The following is a 21,324-nucleotide window of genomic DNA, read 5'->3' on the forward strand; positions in this document are numbered from 1 at the left end:
TATAAAGGTTATATTAGGAATTGAAAATAATATAAGGCTTCCAAAGAATATTCTTTCTTTGTTGATCATCAGTTAACAGACTGACAGAACCAACATGAGAGTGGCACTATAACTAATCTGCTACTGTACCAATGACCCAGTTATATTCAGGCAGAGTGCCTCAGGGCCCAAATGGTTCCCTGTAGGTCAAAGGCTAATAAAACGGGTCAGTGTGTGGTCATTTGGGGTTCCAGCCAAACTTGGATCACATGGAAAATAATCTGATGGGTGAATATCACAAAAACATTTTACCCCAAAATCAAAAGAAAATACATTTTTTATTATTTTGCATTTTGACATTGTTTTTCAAATTGAAAACATTTTCCCACCAAATTCTCATTAGTAAAATGCATCCAGACATTTTCAACGTTAATTCTTATTAAATTGTAATTACTGCAATATTACTGTATTAAAAGTATTTAAAATTATTATATTATAAAACGCTTTGTGTCGTGGCCACATTACCACCTCGGCTGTGCATTATTTTTCTAATAATTCACATTATAAATATACTGTGTGTGTGTGTGTGTGTGTGTGTGTGTGTGTGTGTGTGTGTGTGTGTGTGTGTGTGTGTGTGTGTGTGTGTGTGTGTGTAGAATTGGGATGTCACTACGCAAAAAAAACTTTCAGCATAATATAATTGATAATAATAAACTTAATATAATTGATAACATATAATAACAATAATATAATAATAATAACATAATATAATTGATAAAATCTTTTAAAAAATAACAAACTTGACTGGTTTTGTGAGATTTACTCCGATATTGTTACAAAAGACAGGAAAATGCTGGGAGTGCTTCTTGGGTATAAAAATATGTAGATACCTCCGGTGCTCTTCAGTAAAGGGATCCACATATATCTTAAGATAAAGGTCTGAGGCACTCAGGAGGATGAAGATTAAAAAGCCTTTATTAATCCATGGCTAGTCTCATAAAAATAAAAACATGTTTTGAAATCAGTACTGTACTGACAGTCTCATTCTTACTCTTCAAAAATATCTATGTAAAGTAATGTAGGACCATGGACACAATCCTTGACTCAAGATTAGAAATAAAGTAGTGACTCTTCCCCTCTCTCACCATCACTCGGTGCAGGCAAACTGTTCTCGTTGACAAAAGCTGTGAAGTCTGTTGGCTGAGGGAAGTCTTGGAGGTCAGAGGTCAGCTCCACCTCTACATCATGTCTAGTCCATTTCTGATTGGTGGAGGAAGCCAGTTTCTCCTCATCTGTGGCGTGATCTTGTGAAGGGTCAGGATTGGCATCGGGCGAGTGCTCCTGCAGGTGATGATGTGCGTGTGAAGTGGAGGGCGAGAGTGGAGAACACACAGGACAACACTGTTATGATATGAGGTGACAGCAAAAAAAAGAAACAGATAATCTTCAGACTGTATGACTGTGTGAGTGTCCTGTAGGTGAATGTGCGCTCATGTCTTAACCTACTTGTGTAGATGGCTCGGTAATCTGAGTCCTCTTTGGAGACTTCTTCACTCTGAAAGTACTACTGTTTAAGAAAACAAGACAGAAGTTATGTTGTTAGTTATTAAAATATCAATTTGGAATAAAAGACATCATTTTTCATGTGTCCAACCAATCAGAATATAAATCTTTTAAAAACCAAACTGTGTGCACACCAACTTTTTTTGACAGATACTGTACAGATAACGTTCTATTGAGTAAAAGTTTTAGTTAAATAATACATACCTGTTGTGTTGTTCTGATAAATGTTTTAGAAAACCTTTTGATAATGCAAGTATACTGTAATTCAACCAGTAAATTATGGTGCTTATTATTAAGGATTAAATCTCATCAGTTAAGATCTTACCAGTGCACAATGAAATGGATTATTCAGGGCTTACATTATGATTTACTCTTCTATTAGTGTTGTATATGAATGTTATATTGTGCAGTTATTTCAGTAACAGTAAACGTTCTCTTTTGCTATAATGTACATTTTATGCCATGTTTTTTTCTACTCACAAATTGAACCATGGCAGGAAATTAGCTGAAGACATACAGCTATTAGTGATGAATTGGAAATATGTCTTGCAGAAGCGTGATGATTATGCAGTAAAAATGTGTGCTTTTGAATTAGGAAATATATACAAAAAGAGATACTCTGCCTTAACACATTCACAGATAATATTAATCCCTGTTGCCCCTGATAAATTGTTCAATGGCCTAAGAAAATGACACGTGTAACAACATAACAGACTCATATCGGATCCTATTATGTTGCTGTTTGTTGACCTTGTTCACATTTCATAGTGTAAGTGTGATGTAAATATTTAATTTCAGCAGTATTGTTGAAACTCCTCCTGTAAAATCTGAAAAGACATCTGTGTTGAAAAACAACCTTGAATTGTGTAAGAACTACGGAGGGAAAGTCTGCAGCTGAGCAATATATATTAGATGAATTAATCTGAAACTTAAAACTGCTCCCAAATATCAGCATTATTGAATAAGGGTGTGCAGGGGGTCTTACACAAGAAACGAATGTCTCGCTCAAGAGCGCAAAAAAAGATTCACTTGTCAACTTTTCAGGTCACAGTTTCTACTTACACGTAATAAAACCTGCAATGTTTATTATCCACCAGTGTGTTAATCACTACTAAGGAGGGAAAATCTCTGAATTGAGTCTCTATCTGGATAAGGAATTCGTTCTGAGATTAAGAGATGTCAACCTTCACATCTAATTCATTGGAAGAAGTGTAGTCAACAAAGCTCAAATCAGATCATGTGTACATTGTAAGCAAAATCAGACAATGTTTTCTAGATTAAGTGCACATCAGAACTTGTCCTCTGCCCATGTTCCTGGAATCGACTGCACTTATTGGGGGGTTCCACTAGATGGCAACATTCTCATTGGATAATATCAGGCATGGAGCAGAGGAAGGACTGGCTAAGAATGATGTGAAATCAGTCATATGTATCGAAATGAATGATTAAAACAATTGATGGTGAGCTCATGAGTTAAAACATGTTAAAATGACATTTTATGTTAATCTATATTATTACTGATGTTGTTTTCCTACATCTCTCTACTTACACGAAACAACACAGAGAAGAGACATTGCTGGACTTCCTGTGATACATGAGATCAACAGACAGACATGTGACAGAGGCTGACAAACAACAAGTACTAACACCCACTCCACTCACACACACACGTTCAGAAATATACACAAGAAAATTTACTCTAATTTACTGGTCTACACTGAATGAATGGCACACATTATGACCTAATTTGAAATGAAAATGGATTCATTATAAGTGCAGACTTACGATTTAAGAGGCTTCTTTTTGTTTTTGGCAGGTTTGTTCTGGTTGTGATCCTCTAACTCAATGTTATCATTCTCATTCTCATTCTCATTGTTGGACTGATCAAAAGAGGCAGCTTTCGTTGGGGGGTTCCCTATATTGTTAGATGATTTGAAGGGATCGATTGAATCATCAAAGGAGTCAGGATCAAAGCTGTAGGATCCTTTATTCAGATGAGGAGAGTTCGGGACACCACTGCTTGAAGAAAATGGATTAAAGTTAGGGTCATCCCACTTGCTGGGGTCAAAGTTATATGACGCCTTGGGAATTGGGATATCATCATTGTCATTTGAAAGTGCTGGAACAGGTGAATTGTCTAGCTGCTCTTTCTGGGGAGGAGGGGCCTTCTTAATCCCCAGTTTTGGCTTTCGGATGGGCATCTTGGCACCTGGTTTCTTGCCCAGGATTTTGGGAGGAGGAGCACTGCGCGACGCCTCTCCACTGTCCTCTGAATAGTCAAACTCCAGTCTGACTGGTTGACGCTTGGCGATTGGTTGTTCCTCAATGTTTAAGGGTTGCTCTTTAGCAGGGGAAGGGGCACAGGGCTCCTCTACAGCAACAGGGGTCCCTGAAACCAATGTAAAGTCAGCTTTCCTGCCTAAGACTGGCGAGTTTGCCACTTTACTGCCTCCTGTACGGAATGGGTCAATGTTCTCAAAGTTGTCCGGATCCCATTTGTAGGAGGCACTGGGAGGGATAGGAGACTCCTCGTCTGGGACAGTGGGAGCCTCTGGTACTGGAATAGGAAGCTCCGGCTGGATTTGAGTTAATATTGAGGCGGTAGTGATCTCCTCAGCCAAAGGTGGAGGACTCTCAACTCGAGACTTTATTCTGTTTCTACGTAGGGTACCAGCAGGACTAGGACTAGGGCTGGGAGAAGAACTAGGCCTCTCTTGGGTTTGCAAAGGGCTTTCGGGTTGGGGTTTCCCTCTCTTTTTCTCTTCTGGTGTGCTGCTAGAGGACACAGTTTTAGGGGAGGAATGCTCTGGGTTTGAGTTCTGCCTGGAAAGAGGCTTCTTCTTTAGTGAACCTGGACGGGGCTTCTTCACTCTACGAAGGGTTCCCGGAGCGCTCTCTGTTCCTATGCTGAAGGACTCTGTTCGTGGGTGAATGGGTTTGTCGGAGGTTCCTCCTGAGGATTTGTCTTCTGGGCTCTCTAACTCACCAGACTGTAGGCTTAGAGAGCGGGTGAGAGGCGCTCGGCTTGATGGTCCAGACCCAAAATTTGATTCTGGCAAGGGGTCATTAGCGATTAAGTGCTCTAGGTTGTAGGCACCGCTAGCAGCTATTGGTTTGTCCTCATCAAAGACCGTAGATTGAGAGCGACTGGCAGGTTGAAGTACTGGGTCTTGAGCTTCACTGGCAGAGATGTCAGCAGTGGAAGCTGTGAAGATGGAGAATGACATGTTACTATAGATTTTAAAAAATAGATTTGAAGCACATCACAGAATAGTACTCACTTAAAGAGCTGAAGAATGCAGAAGTATAGAATACAAAATAAGTTTGCTTGTTAGTTTTTCTTTTTTTATTCATCTTCTTTTTTTAAAAATACCTCCAACAGCAATACACTGCATTTCCATTAGAGGGAGTACGAGTGCAGTGCTTGATAACAAAGACTACAGTCCTCCAAGTCAGAGATTAATGGAGGTACAAAAGGCATTTTGTTTCTTGATTTAAAAAAATGTTTGGAAAATAAATCTGAGCAAGAAAAAAACCATGAAAACACTGGGGAAAATAAACTGAATTGAAGTAATGAATATAGAATAAAAATTGTAATTGGACCTCCATCTCTTTGTTTCCAAAAAAGCACAAACTGACACCAAAAATTAGCATATAAAATATTCTAGATCTAGTTTATATTTCTAGCTATAATTACTTAGATAATCTTATGTGTCATAACATTTCTTGGGTTCCAAGTTAAGAATCATTTATTATGTTGCTCTACACTCTCTGCTAATTAATACTTTCCTTTTTAATTTATATAAAAAAATTACAAAATTTGTTCAAAACAAGAAACAAACAATATTTTCAATGTCCTACAATCTAAGCCTCGCCTTAAGCATTTCAATGCCTAGTAAACCCGGCTGAAGCTATTCAGACAACAAATAAAACTATTTGACTCGACATGAGATCATTGTAGTGTGAATTGTGATGGAATGAAGATCTTAAACGTACCTGTGTGTTCTGGGGACAATGCCTCTGAGCTGGTGCAGGGGTGTTCAGTTGGGGGCAGTGGTGGGGAAGCAGACTTCACAGGGGTGGTGGACTCAGGGGTTTCGAACGCTCCGTCTGAGTCTGAGCTCCTACACAAGAGACAACGAGATAGAAGAGAGTCTGAATATATTGAATTAAGAGTTGATTTAATAATCTCATTGAAGTATAAACATCAGGTCTGTTTTGTTTCCATACAAAGAAGTTGCATATCCAATCCAGCACTGATACAGCAAACAAGCAACATCCATTTACGAGGCAACGTATCACAGCTTACACTTACATTACAGGATCAAATACATTCAGATACACCTACAGTGTATTAAACAATCAATCATTGTGTGCCAAACCTTGTAAACAAACGCCTGCCTCAGCATATGTCTAGTAAGCCCTGGTGGATTATTACAGAAGGAAATCTGAACCTGAAGCTTGGAGACCAATAACAGCAGCTCAAACACAAATTACACTCAGCCATGGTGTCCATTTTCTCTCTCATTCACTATATTCAATCATTATTTGATTTTAACCTACTAAGTATCACAGTGAAGGTGTTATTTTCAAATTAACACATTTTATTGCCAGTTCAGTAAAGACTAATGATTGCTTATTTAGTCGATGCAACAAAATGTCGGTTTGTGAACGTTTTTGATCTTGGCATCAGTGTATAATACACAAATCTGACATAGTATGTGATGGCATAGGTGAACACATCGGTATAAATAAATCAATAGTCCAAATACGGCAACAAAGGCGCAGCCTCAGACAGATGTGCAGACCCCCACCCAGTCTCACCGCAGTAGTCCCTGTCCTCTCCCTGCTGTTACCCCACGCTCACCTCTGCCTGCCGTGGATCATGTAATCGTGTCTGGAGGTCCAGCTGAGGCGCCGGAGGAGCCCTAGGGCTGGGTCTGCCTCATCCTCTCCGGATGTCCCTCCCAGCAGCGTGTCCCAGCCCCAGCGAGCCCACTGCAGCGGAGACAGAGCCTGCCACGCGCTCACTGCCATATCTGCCACCGATCACAGGCTCACGGTCACTCTCACACGTTCCTCATACCTAATGCAGATTCCGAAAATCTGGCGCATCACGGTTCTATGGCTTTGTGTGCTATGTTCCCTTCTCCCTTTTACCCTTCCCTCCCTTTTTTTTAAATATCGTATGTTCTGTCTCTCCGGTATCTTGCTGAAGGTGGGCTTTATCCAAATGAAACCCGTTGCAGATACTCGCCACTTGCAGACTCACTACTTGGCTGGCTGACTCTCTCTTTCTCTCTCTCTCTCTCTCTCTCTCTCTCTCTCTCTTTTCAAGATCCTAAGACATGTTCTCCCTCCCCCACGTTTAAGAGAGAAGCAGACTTCTCACTCTGGTTCCTGTAGTATAAAGAAAAAAAAGATTTTACTATATCCTGATCATTTTTCATTATTCCTAATTTCTGTTTCTTTCTTTCAACTACCCGAGCTGAAATTCTGTCAGTCTCTCCTACTCTTCTGTAATTACTGTAGTTACTGTAAAGTGTAATAGACACTCTGTAATAGAGAAAGCAAAAACTGGGGTTTTCTCGATTGGTTTCTGTCTGTACTAATTATTAATATCCACAGCAAAGACTTTGGCTGCAGTCATACACTCAGTTTCGCTGCATCAAACACTGATGAATGTATTGACGCCTTTACTTCAGTGCAGTGAACACACCCATTCCCTGCTGAAAAGACCAACACGTGTTTTGGATGCTGGTCCATGGGATGCTAATCAGAGATCTTAACCAGCAAGACAATGTAGACCAGCAGCAAATCACCATAAACTAGCCTAGAGAATTTTCTTTCTTTTCAGTAGGAGTAATTCTGCACCTGACAAGAACCAGTGCATACTTACAAACATGAATCACATTTGAGCGTGTCAAAATGGTAGTGGTCTTCCATGGTGCCAAATCATATTTTCACAGTCCATCTTCACAATCATTTTAGAGTCAATTTAAATTACAACACATGCAAAATATTAGACCACATATACCCTCTAATGTGACATTTGGATCCAAATTCTAATGATACGCATGCAGCAGTTTATTAGCAAAATAAGAGATTTACTCTTTATGACCTCAGAAGAATGACTGTGACTACAATGAAAACTACAATGAACTACTCATTTAGACAACAACGCGTTTTTTTCCGGATCTTGTGAAGTCATAATGTTACTCATTTAAATAACCTCCGACCACGGAATACGCAAAAAAAAGGGGTCGAGGCCTGGTTGAGCAGCATTAGAGAAGACGGTGTTGTCATCAAAGAGACACTGTTTTTTTCCAGCCTGTTTCCAAAACTCATTTGTTTGACCTTCCTAAGGCTGATGAACTTCATTTCATTTAAATTTTAAACACTGTTCCTGAACATTAAAACCCCCTCGTTTATCTGTGTGCTACACATTTTACGCTTCCAGAACCACAATGCAGGCTACGCACAAAAGCTTCTCTTGAAATGGAGCAGTTCTCACTTTGTCGGAACAATCTGTTGTTTGTGGATCACAACTTATAAGTATGTCTTATTATTTCTAGTTGTGTTTTCTATTAACAGTTTCAATGATAACTTTTATGTTGTTACTAATGATAGCTATGATGTAAACGAAGGGCAAAGCTTTGCCTCCGCTAGCCTGCTAACTAATATTACAGTATTGATATAGTGTTTACTGTAGCTTTTGTAAGCTCTCACTTTTGTAAGACTCTTCACCGCCCCTTAGGAAAATTAACCATGGTTTTGTGATCGATTACTGTTTATAGTTTTCCGACAAGTATTATAATTAAATGGTGTATAACATTGTATCTAAAATGTATAAGAAAATTACAATTAAAAAAAATACCACTCTGAAACGTCCTGTGAAATCCGTGCTTGCAAAGTCCGTGCATGAAATCCGTTCTGGACAATCCTCTTGTCTGTTAACATTCTTAAGTCTGAATCAGGCTTGTATTGGTTTGATATTGACGCCATCCTTAGTATTTACATCTGAGTAGAGCATGCCGTTATAGTAAGGAGAGTGACATTTCCCGAACACGCGCTAAGCACTGCCAATCACAACACACTGGGCCAGCTAACCAATCACAGCACATTTCATATTTCGGAAGGAGGGGCTTCATCGAAACAGGAAATAAACGGCACATTCGGGCCAGACTGGGGAGAGAGGTGCTGCAATAAAGTAAAATATGTGAAAAATAATTTTTTTTTTAAACAATCAAGCATGAAAACATAAGCTAGTACACCCCAAAAACAAAATCAAGACTTCGTAAAAGGGCATATTAGGACCCCTTTAATATTCATCTCTAAGTATCAAACCCAAAACGATTGCAATGTGTAATGCTCTAAGTATTGCAATGTAAAGTTTAGATTATAATATAGATTTGTATTCAAAGATAATATCATTAATATTACATTCAATATCATTCAAAGACAGATGGAGTGCATTTTAAAAGTCTTCCTGTCTAATTATGCAGCTTTTAGTGTGTTAATGACATTCGATGAGATAATTATCAGTTAATGAGCATTTCAGCCCATGTAGTGATGTTTCCACAAGACATATCTGGCAAGCACACTGTTGCCATGGTGACGGTGCTCTCTAGACATATGCTCCCATGTGCTAGACAACGCACACACTGGCAACTTCCATAAAATGGAATCATGGACAAAGCCTCAAATTTCCTTCTCTTTCGCATAGATCCACACATGCACAGGAAGTCTATTAGAGCACATACAATCCATTTATTTCCTGGTATGGGAAAATAAAACACTGATTTATTTCTGAAACGTCTGCTGGGGGGAATTATATGGAGCACTGTATCATCAAGCTTATGTTCCTCTAGTGGCTTTTGAAAAAAGGGTTTTCCACATCCTACTTGAAACTCTCCTCTAGATGATGGGGGGGGGGGGATGAATAAATACACATATATACATATACACACACAGCCACACAAAGCCACTCAGACAGGAGTACAGTAAATACAGTAGTTAAAATAATAAAAATCTGCAAATCTTCAGGACCAAATATCTCCTAAACAGGTAAACATCTGCAATAACCATTATAGGTTTGAATATAATATGAAAAGCTAAAGGAGACAGAAGAGGCAAGTCATTTCAGTGAGTGAGTTTGTCTGCTTGGAGACAGTCAGGCTTGTCTGGCACAGAACAGCACTGCTGGGTTCAGCAACAGACACTGCTGTGAGCATGACAACACACAATGCTGTTCAAACAAAGCAAACCTGAACGAAAGGACTATAGTGTGACAGAGAGGAGAGTGATCAAGAAATTGCTCTAGACACAACTGCTAAAAGATATTAACACACCACTAACAATAGGCCTGCATTAAATCATACAATGTGCATCTAAAATCCACATTATAAACGTGACTATAATTAAAATGATCTTGGGAAGAAAAGAAAATAATCTAGGCAACTGGTTAAAAAAGGTTGTGATGTGCTCATTTTTATACCAGAGGGTACAAAATGTACTAGAGATTGAGGTATTGACACAGGTTGACCAAAAGAGGGAGACAAATGAAACAGTAATAGAGGGAGAGCGAGACTGGCTGTGCTCCAAATAGAATACTAGCACACTGTCACTGTGTGCTGGTGTATACATGCTATCCTGAACATAGAGGATACACTTTAACAGACAACAACAAACAGACAGGGATGCACATGAATATTAAAAATAAAAGCAGAAAATCACATTTTAAAACAATCGCAAACATGTTGATAATTTTGATTTAGGTAGGGCTTGAATTCAGTATGTGAAATAAAAACCTGCAGTTTTAGCTGATTTTGCAACTCATTCCATGAAGTTGGACCCCTGTAACTAAAAGCAGTTTTGCAAAAGTTTGTGGAACATCATACAGTATGTATCTACTTGATCAGATTGTATTCAGACCTACTAGGTGCTAAGAGTGTAGTTAAATATGAAGGAGTGTGTCCAGCTATTGATGATTGAGCCTTCTTGTGTTAAGTGAGGGCCAACCAAACATTTCATATAATACACAGTGATGGACAGAGTACTTTACATGCATTACATGCATTACCAATGGCTATCGCAGTGTTTTACGAGTACATCACTCCTTTCTTTGGCAGTTTAACACCTAGAATGTATTCAAAACTTTATTCATTTCTATATGAATTGATTAAGCAGTTTAATGATAGCGATATAATACAGGCATTACAGTCATAATCCCTGGCAGCTCAAAGTCTTGATAAATCATTGATTCAGTTCCAAATGAGATATGATGCTTAAAGGTACCCATAAATTAAAATTATGTCATCATTTACTCACCCTCAAGTTGTTTCAAACCTATATGAATATGGGTAACAGTTGATGGGCCCCATTGACTTCCATATTCCATAGTTCCATTGTGTTTAGCAGAAGAAAGAATTTCATTCAGGTTTTGAACAACTTGAGGGAGAGTAAATGATGACAATTTTCATTTTTGGGTGAACTATCCCTTTAAATCATGCTAACAAAGACTATATTAGATATTAATTATGATTCATATTTCAAGTCAGGAATCATGCAGTACCATGAAACAGTTCATAAAAACTACAGGACCAAGGTTCCATGGGATGCTGTGATGTACCAGCTTTCACCAACTATCAAATAATTCAGGCATATTCTCAATATTTTATGTGTGCTAGATCCCCAGCAGCACTAAGCTTATTTCAGGGTTTAAGGAGTGGTGAGAGACAGGGAGAGATAGTACTGGTCATACGCATCACCAAATGGGACGTCTCAAAGCTGAATACATGTTGCTCATTTTGACACTAGGCCATTAAAATACAGGGTGAATTTCTAATGGACACATGGTGATATCACATACTGTTGGAAGAGAAGGATACATGATCGCCGGATGCCCCTGTGGCAGCCCTATTTTAACATGCCATGATACTGCATGGATGACAAAATGATCCTTACACAACAGCACACTCCAGATAACTAGGACGTCCCAGAAGAGGTGGTTGGCCAATAGTACATTACATGCCCAAACAGGTACAGTGTGTGCCAGTCAAACAGTTGTGCATAGAAAAGTTAAAGCAAGCTACTTGAGCTTTTATCCTGTTCGTGAAAGAAAGTGCAGGTCACATGGTTTCAACCTTCACAGAGTTGAATGCTTAGCAGTGCATGAAATCTCCTGCAGTCTACATGTTTCCCAGGAGAACTGAATGTCAGTGCTCATGGTATGGCTTCCGTGTGACTGCTGAAAATTCAGCTTAGCATCACAGGAATATTACTTACAATATTTATATTACAACAATAGAAATAATAAAAATAGAAAACAGTTTTTAAATTGTAATATTTCACAATACTACTGTATTTTTGATTAAATAAATGCAGCCTTGATCAGCACAAAACCCTTATTTCAAAAACATTTCAACTGTAAAACATTTGACTCTAGTGTATAATAAGCACTAAACTTTCAGATTTATTATTTATATCCAGTTTTATTATTTTTTATATAAAAATAATAATAATATACTATATACATTTCCAATTATGAATGTAAGATTTTATAAATGATCTTCAAACTCATGCTTGTTTTTCCATCAGATTGCACTCTGTCCTGATGAGCTACTGGTAAGTGAATGAAATGATAAATCTAATATAAAGCTTTTTGAGTTGAGGTTCAAACTCCCATATAAACTATGCAGGTACTGTTATGTAAGAATTCTCAAAAGGGGGTTGCATAAGCAACTTTAAACGCTAAAATCTGTTAGTCATGGCTGAATGAGCAGCACTGTAGGTGCTACAATACTTGTACTCACAGCACAGACATCAGAGCAGGTTCAAACTTTCTCATCATCCCCAGCTGTGTTGCCTAGAGCAACAAATTCCAGGCTTTTTTTTTGCACAAAGGTCAGTTTCAATAATAAAATAACCATTGTGGCCAAAGGGATGAGGATAGAATGTAGTATAATGTCTTATTACAATACGCTTTATAAACAAAGACACATTTGGTTTATATACACTTTAAAATGAGTAGTTTGCTTTTCAAATTAAATTTGTCTCACAATTTACTCACCCTAATGTTGTTATAAACCTTATGTAATTTCTTCTTTGGGACACAAAATGAACAGAATACCTGAACTCTTTTCCGTACAATAAAAGTGGATGGGGATCAGAGGCTGTCAAGCTACAAAAAGGACTGAAAAAGCACAATAAAAGCATCATAACACTATAGTCCTTTTTTTTTTTTTTTTTTTAAAGTCTATCCTAAAGCGAAATGAAGGCTTTATGTACGCAGACTGAAATTTAAGTAATTATTTGTGACAAGTTTTTTCAATTTGGACTTGAAAAACTTGTTTGACAGCTGTGGTCAACATTTACTTTCATTTTATGGAAAAGAGCAGCTTGGACAATCTACTAAATCTAATCTAAATATAAATCTTGTTTTATGTTCCACAAAAGAAAGAAAGAAATGTGTTTTTGTAAACGATGACAGAATGTTCATTTTTGGGTGCATTATTCCTAGATTTACAGCAGGCTTTTACCACAAACCAACAGAGGTATAGAACCCTGATCCACCTACACAAAATTGCATATTTTTTATGGTCACTGCAATTCTGTTCTTCTGAATGTCTACAACATAAATAGCCCCCCTCTATCTCTATCTCCCTCGCTCTCTCTCTCTTTCCCCACCCCCTTTTCTCCAACACATTTCAGTGTTCTATTTCAGCACCATCTCTCTCATTCTCTCGGTGCTGCAGCATTAGCCTCCATCCCCCACAAAAACACACATCTCTCCCTTATTAAATACAGCCATTACTCCCCCATCCAGACGTCTGCAAAGCCCGCCAGACTGGAACGCACGCATCAATATGTAGAAACGCATACATCAGAGCCTTACTACCATCATCAAACGGCAAATGTAAATAAACATCATGTCCTATTGTGACATCACGAAAACAATCCCCTCCTCCTTTGTGATTGGCGTTTCTCTGACAAATATTTCTGAATGGTTATTTTTCTTCTCTTTTCACAAGCTGAAAGAATACTCACATGCATTCAACTGAGACTCAAACCAGGTGAGCAAACCAGGTACTAGAACAACAACAACAACAACACCAGCGACGACAATGAGGTCATCAAGAACCCCCTTCTCTTCTCCTCTGGTTCTTACTCACATGCTCTCGGGACGCTCCTGAGATGGACAGAGGGGCTGTCCGTTCTCAGCGGACTCCACTGCTCCCATCCTCTGCTATATGATCTCCACTGGCACCCGTCTCCTCCTCCTCCCCCCAACCTGCACCTCCTGTTCCTCCACGTCTCTCGTCCTGAGGGCCCTTGGGCTGGCGTCAGACTCGCGCTTCTTCGCTGCAGTAGAGCCGGAGCAGATGGCATCAGGGGCATACGAGTGACCCACACTCAGCCCTCAGCATCACTTCCTTTCGCTCTCTCTGACTCCTTCTCCGTCCCTGTCTACATTGCATCAGGGGGAGGCTGTATCTCTCGGTGTATCCTTGACAACAATAGAACAGAACTGCTAAGCCTTATGGGTAGAGATGTGGAAGGATGCGAAGACGAGTGAGCAAGAGAGAACGGAGGGTATAAGCGATGCTCCTGCTCTCTAGCAACTCCGTCTTCTCATTGGATTGTTGTGGCGTTTGGCAAAGTGGCTGCTGGTTTTCTCCATAACCCCTCCCACTCTAACTCTCTCTCTCTCTCTCTCTCTCTCTCTCTCTCTCTCTCTCTCTCTCTCTCTCTCTCTCTCTCGCTATACCTCCCCAGGGACCGGAGTGCTTTAAAAGATGAGCAGCTTTTCCCTGTCGATCTGAGCTCTCTTGTGGCCGATCAGCACAGTGAACGCAAACAATAGCCGACCCCATGCAAAGCCAAAATACACAGGTCTCTTTTTCGCATGATGAGACACAGAAAGACACAGAGGCAATGTGGTCACTCCTGTCTTTTGTTATGCAACACCTTTCTCTGTTTCTCTGTGTTCCTATTATTTCATGATTCCCTTAAATCACATTACTATCCATCCCCTGTCAAAGTAGATTTCTCTAAAGAAACTTAATTGGATCAGAAACTTAACCCTGAGGGTCTCTTTAGGGTCTTCCAAACCTGTATAACTGTATTTCTTCTGTGGAACAAGAAGATATTTAAAATAATGTTGGGTCCAAACAACTTTGGAGCCCATTGACTTTCAAAGTATCAGTCACAAAACACTGTGGCATTTCTTAAGACATCTTCTTCTTCAAGAAAGTAATACATGTTTTGAACGGCATAATTGATGACAGAAATTTCATTTTTGGGAGAACTATCCCTTTAATGCAGATGTATTTGTTTCATTCTTTGTGATTTTTAATCATCTGATGAAAATTAATTACAGTATAAATAAAATTTCAGCATGATAACTTGCATCACACATTAAAAATGTTACATTACTTCTGTACATAAACATTCAAGGAATTCAACAGATTCTCTAATACCATGACATGTCTACAAAGTGCATTTCTACTTTGTGAGGGTTAAAGCTTGAAAGCTTGAAAATGTCTGTCAAATGGGTTTTGATGGGGTCAATGAAACATTAAAAAATACTTGCCTATCACAAAATCAACAGAGTATGTATCTAATAGCAACATCCAATAAAATCAACCAATAGAGCATAAATTAACTGCATGTACAACATACTTGATTTACTACTGCTCTCTCAAAGGTTTCAGATCTTTCTATTTGCTCAGGTCAAAGTCATGATTTATCGACCCCGCTCTGAGAAAAGGAAGGGGTAGTGACAGAAAGCAGCCATCAGTCCTGATGTTCTCAAACAGATACATTCACAAATTCAATTGATATGTTGTGAAAGGGATTGTTGGTGTGATCTGGAAAATGAAATGAGAACGAAAACGACAATGAGCATGAAAATGAGAGACAACTCGGAGAAAAGAGTTTATCAGCCTGAAGGGGAGTAGCAGCAATTCATACAGGTCGAGCTAATCCATATTGATTTACAGCATGAGACAGCGGCAGTTGTGGGAAATTGGGACGTTGGTGGGGGGATCTGAAACATGAGGATTACAAATCTATTGTTCACTCATGAGAAAGCAGAACAAAGAGATTTTCGCACAGATCTGCCCATTCACTTATAGAGCCTGGGGACTGGACACAGAGTAGGGAAGGGTTTCATGCCCCAAAGTTAACCGAAGCTTTGTTGTGCTCCTGTATTTGTATACGACATGATTATGAACCTCGGAAGAAACAATTATTAGCAAAATTAAGATGAACCTGAAACTCTGAGCTTGGGGCCTTTTTTCTGAAGAGAAAGAAGAAAAAGGTGGGCAGTGACTCTTCAAGGAAAAAATGAATAAATAAATTAACTGTACAAAAAAAAAACAAATATTATAAAATAAGAGATTAAAGAGTGCATAAAGCATTTATTTTTCTAAAGAAAGACTGTCCAACAGTGTGTCAAACAACAAATTATAGTAACAAATAAAATTCAAAAGTCATTAAGATCTATTTATTTTAATGAATTTCTGCATTATTTGATGTGAAAAACTTGATTTTAATAAAATAGTATATTAAAATAAACACAGATATTAGGTACAGGTAACAAGGTAAATGGTGACCATATGCCTTTAACCCACATAAAAAACTGGAATATTCCCTGCGCCACACTCGCGTTCTCTTCAAATCCACTGCATGACAAACCACTACCAAAACATTTTTAAAATATATAAAAAGATCACAGAAAGCAAAAACTCCACCAGTGAACAAACTGGTGCAGATGGCTTGAAGGTGTTCAACAGCGTCTTCTATATGCAGCATTTGTTTTCATCTCAGCAGAAACCAGGGGCTACTTTTCTCTCACTCTGATTTTCAAGAGCAAGAGTGATGAAAAAAAAAAAAAAAATTACAGCAACAGCAGAGGGTTTTTTAAAGACTTGTCAGCTAGAAGACAGAATGGCATTAAATTACTCATTATTTTAAAATGAAAGACATTTACAGCAATGCTGTCATACAGAGAGAGTCTGTAGTGTGTATTGACAAGTTCATCCTATGTTCAGTCACAGGAAATTGAAAATTAAATTTTTAAGTGGTGCAGCCACTGAAAGATATTGCAAAGGCAGTTTTTTTTTTTAAAGATTCATAACATGGGCTTTTAGTATCTAGGTTGAACTTATTTATAGCATCAAGTATAGTACAGGAGTAAAGAGCAAATTCAGTTCTTTATTTATGGTCTGGGAAAAATATTCATATTTGCTATGACTCTCAAACCCTTAAATCTGCCACCAGTGTGATATATTGAATATATTAAGCTTGATATATTGAACTATATTGAGTGTGATATATTGAGCTACATTTTGCCATGACAAATGTGTAAATGTTTACCTGAACATGTCTTACAAACCAGAACTACTGTGTGTTTAAATACTGGAAACACATAGTATGTAAAATCATACATACTACAAATGACCTTCCAAGGAGATAGAAAGAGAAAAGGCTGAAAAGATAAAGGAGGAATGCCCTTGGTAGCAGTTTCATTCCCCTAATGGAAGTTTTATGTTGAGATGCATCAAGCTGGCGCCTCAGGACATCAGTTTCAATGTGGCTGGATGGTGGGGGACTTCTGAAAGAAATCTCATTATGCAAATGCTGCTTTTAGTTTTTACACGTATGATTTTAAGATTTGGTTCTCAGTGCAGAGAAGTGTGAAACCAGGTTCTTTGTGTGTGCATATTTAATATTTACACTCTTTTTATATAACATAGATCTGTTTTACTTTAACAGTTTGATTTTACAGGGGTCAAGTGTGAATTAGATCGAACTGTACACTGACAAAAATGTACAAATATTGATACAATAGCTTGCCACTCGAAGGTCCAACTCTGTGCCTTATATATCGCTAAAGGGTGCATGTTAGTAGTAATATGTATTGTGTTTAATTTATGGGTAGATAAGATACAAAGGTGTGCATTTGCCATAGTTACAGTGTAGAACAGTTTATATCAAAACTGCACGCTATATGCCTGTTCTGATGTGTGTTTTTCAAACTGTGCTGCAGTGGGCAGCAGAGCTCAGGTCCAGTGCAGAAAGAAACACATGCACATACATGATCGCCCTCTGCTGTCTGATAAAAGAAATGCAAGCTGAGCTCATCGCCTGTCAACGTGGCTGAGTCATCCTGCTCTTTATCCAAACACTGCATAGTTTCAGATAGATGTATAAACTTTTACAACAATGTACACAAATGGTAATGAGTCACCTACAATAGTAGCAAAGCACTTAATTGCAATAACTGTATCTTAAAGCAACAGATTTTTATGCATATGTTAGAATGAAATTATGGCATAAATACAGTGGGCCACAAAAAGTATTTGGACACGTAAGCCAAGCTGTACATTTTATGAATGTCATTGCATTATACAAAATAAAAATGTGGCAAATAAGCACCCTTTTCAAGCAAAACATTTCAGTTTTAAATAATTGTTTTAGGTACTAGGTACTAAAATTAGAAAAAAAAATTGTTATGCTGGTTGAGTCTCTTCACATCCTGATTGCAATCACTAAATTAAGTGGTCAAAATGTATTTATATGTATATATCGTCTGTGGAAGGAGTAAGACCATAAAATGTTCGTCCAGTCAATGAATTCGGTCCAAATGCAACAATACAATGTCCTACCTGCTTGTCAACATATCTATTTCCATACATCCGCACACCCTGCTCAAGCAGACATCACAGCGCGTTTCATGCTATTCAGAGTCAGACAGACGTCAATCACTGAGCACCACAACCAAAACAGCAGCCACCTTTTACAGTTCCTCCTGAACAAAAACAACAAGCTTATGCTGCGTTCACGACACAATTTGGAAGAGATGGAAACCCAATACTATCAACGGCGAAATGAATCTGCAGCAGTCAGGTGGTACAAGTCAGTGCTCTAAGTTTTGTGTTCATTATTACTGTAATGTTATGTGCGTGAGACATGAGGTAGTTTAACGCCGTCTCTTGTGATGCTTTTGTTTGCTCCCTGCTATACGCGTTCATGTGTTTTGGAGGAGGCGTGGCTTTGGAGACGCTCTAAAGTGACGATGGGATCTTATGATTTTAAAGCTAGTTCTTTGAAAATTGTCTACTAGTATTTGAACACTTTCTGACTTTCAAATGTTTGTGGAACTTATCCATGTATCATGTGCTGAACTACACCTGTATTTACTCTGCTAAGACATCTGTGTAAACTTGAGGGGAAGTGACTTCATCCACTAAAAATCACCTTGAGGGCAGTTGGTTAACAGTAAATATGTCTATAAGTGAATTTAGTCCTAAGGAATTTAGTCCTAGAACCATTTGCTTGTAGAAGCCACTTGGTTTTACATTTTGTTTACTAATGTAATAACTTCAATACAATTTAATTGTGATTTAAGTGTCCAAATCGTTTTTGAAACCACTGTATTCTGCATACACAGTGCAGTGAAGATGCATACAAAGCCTGGTGCCAATAGTCTTTATGGTAAATTCCTTTCTGGGTGCTACATAAAATGAATACAGACACAGGGGAAATGCAGCGCGAGGTACTACTCAGTGTACAGTACTGTACTGTACATCCCGTATGTGGCACAAATCCCTCAGGATCATCACTGCTATTATTATCAGCACAATCAACAAAGTCCTCCAGACGTAAAGTGATATTACTGATCTTAAAGTCAGATGAATCTAAATCAATGTTCATAACTTCTCACCACACGTGAATAGTCATGCCCAAACAGGAAGGGAATACTGGAACTGGTAAAAACATTTGTCCTCATTGTCTCAAACCATGAAGGTACTTTACAATAAACACGAAGCAAAAATAATAGAAACTGAATTAGAGTGAAACATCATCTCTGAAATTGTGGTATTCTAACAATCTTTTACAGAAGAAAAGTTAGACAGTTAGCACACTGGGTAAATTATTATATCCTCCTACCTTGCTGAAGGTTCAGAGTGCTGGAGCTGTTGGATTTGAGGAGGCAGAGGGGGAGTCTCAGGTAGATCAGAAGTAACAGGAGGAAGGGTCTGAGGCTCAGGGGCAGCCCTGTCCGGAGGGGTAGGGGGTGGTGTGGGGAACTCGACTGTGTCCTGCAGCAGGTGGGCAGGGAGGGCAGGAGCAAGGCTGTGCTGTGGTGGGGGTGATGAGGGAGAGGCGACAGGCTCACTCCTCTCAGCAGCTTTTATCAGAGGGGGCCTGAACAACACACACGCACACAGGGCAGGGTAAGGAGAGAAGCAGTGTCACCTATAAAATGGTTCATGTAAAAACCATTATTATAGTATAATAGCAGCAATAAGATTCTGATCTCACATCACACACACATACATACACACACACACACATACATATATATATATATATATATATATATATATATATATACACACACATTATATATATAAAATGATCATTCTAGAAGAAAATTTCAGATGGCACTTAGAGGCTTTTTATTATTATTATATATTATTATTGTTATTAATATTTCATAATTTTTAAACAATGACTCCCAAAATCTAACAAAATTCGAACAACAAAATAAAATAAAATCTACAAAAAGTTTGTGGTCAGATTTTTTTTTTTTTAAGAAATTAGTACTTTTATTAAACAAGGATGCATTCATTTAATCAAAAGTAATAGTAAAGACATTTTTAATGATACAAAATTTTTCCATTTCAAATCTGTTTATTTGAATATCTTTATCTTGATGAGCTTTCTATTCATCAAATAATCCTGGAAAAAATATATCAAGGTTTCATTCAGTGTGACACTAAATACTGGAGTAATGGCAACTGAAAATTCAGCTGTATCATCATTGGGGATAAGTTACATTTTAAAACATAATAAAATAGAAAACAGTTATTTTAAGATGGAATAATATTTGACAATATTACAATTTTTACTGTATTTCTAAGTAAAAAAAAATGCAGCCTTGGTGATCACTCCTACTAAATCACCCTACTACACTCTTGGCAGGGGAAAATGGCAATAGCTGAGCAATATCACAAACAAAACCTAATCCAACAGGCAGAGAAGCAGACAGCCCTTCAGCTGCTCCTATCAAGGGGTGTGCCTCATGTCACATCCTAAAAATACAACTCACTCCACCACACTGCTTAAACAACTGCACATAGCATTGCGCTATCCTTTCAGTAACAGCTGTAGACAGTTAGCAGAATTGCCCTCTAATCAGGCCTACTCTTATGATCCTCTCCTTATTTTGCTTTAGCCGAATAGTGGGAGATTGCATGCTAGACATAACCACAAAACACAACTTTAATGTACACAACAAGGTTTATAATGCACCATAGTTAATAGAAAGAGCCCAAACACACAATCTGATCTCCCAGGAGCAGCTGTGTCCATAGGAATAAGTCCAAGCAGGGTTTTTAATAGCAAACAGACTGCAGAAAATAAACGCAGCAGGAGGGAGCTGCTGTTTTACTAGCCATAAAAAAATAACAACGTCACTACTGTTAGTGTAGCCACCATACAGCCTTTTCACAGACACACTCCATCAAACTTACTGACAGCAATATTTAAAGCATAATTAGACAAGTATTATTAGGGCCTATTGTCTTGTTTTGTAATGAACAATTGTTAAACATTTTGACTAAGTGCCTCTTTTAAAAGCTTCCCTAAAATAATTGTTTCATTAACTAAAAATAATTGCTATGGATAACACTTGTTGCCATGGTAACTGTTGCTTAGCTCTAGTCACGCATCATGAAGTTTCCAAGCCAACCCCCACCTCTCTCTCTC

General features: G+C 38.3%; 1 protein-coding gene across 1 annotated transcript in view; it reads right to left on the reverse strand.

The window, feature by feature from the left end:
• tacc2 (transforming, acidic coiled-coil containing protein 2) overlaps window positions 1-21,324 on the reverse strand; it is a 62,937-nt gene that overhangs the window by 14,819 nt on the left and 26,794 nt on the right. The window contains exons 8-12 of the mRNA XM_079856074.1: window positions 19,501-19,758; window positions 5,539-5,666; window positions 3,328-4,747; window positions 1,486-1,546; window positions 1,125-1,380 (exon numbers count right to left, since the gene is read on the reverse strand). Coding sequence (XP_079712200.1) covers window positions 1,125-1,380; window positions 1,486-1,546; window positions 3,328-4,747; window positions 5,539-5,666; window positions 19,501-19,758 — 2,123 coding nt within the window. The remainder of the gene's footprint in view (window positions 1-1,124; window positions 1,381-1,485; window positions 1,547-3,327; window positions 4,748-5,538; window positions 5,667-19,500; window positions 19,759-21,324) is intronic.

The sequence above is a fragment of the Squalius cephalus genome, assembly GCF_949319135.1.
Source record: "Squalius cephalus genome assembly, chromosome: 21".
In the NCBI taxonomy this organism is placed as follows: Eukaryota; Metazoa; Chordata; class Actinopteri; order Cypriniformes; family Leuciscidae; genus Squalius; species Squalius cephalus.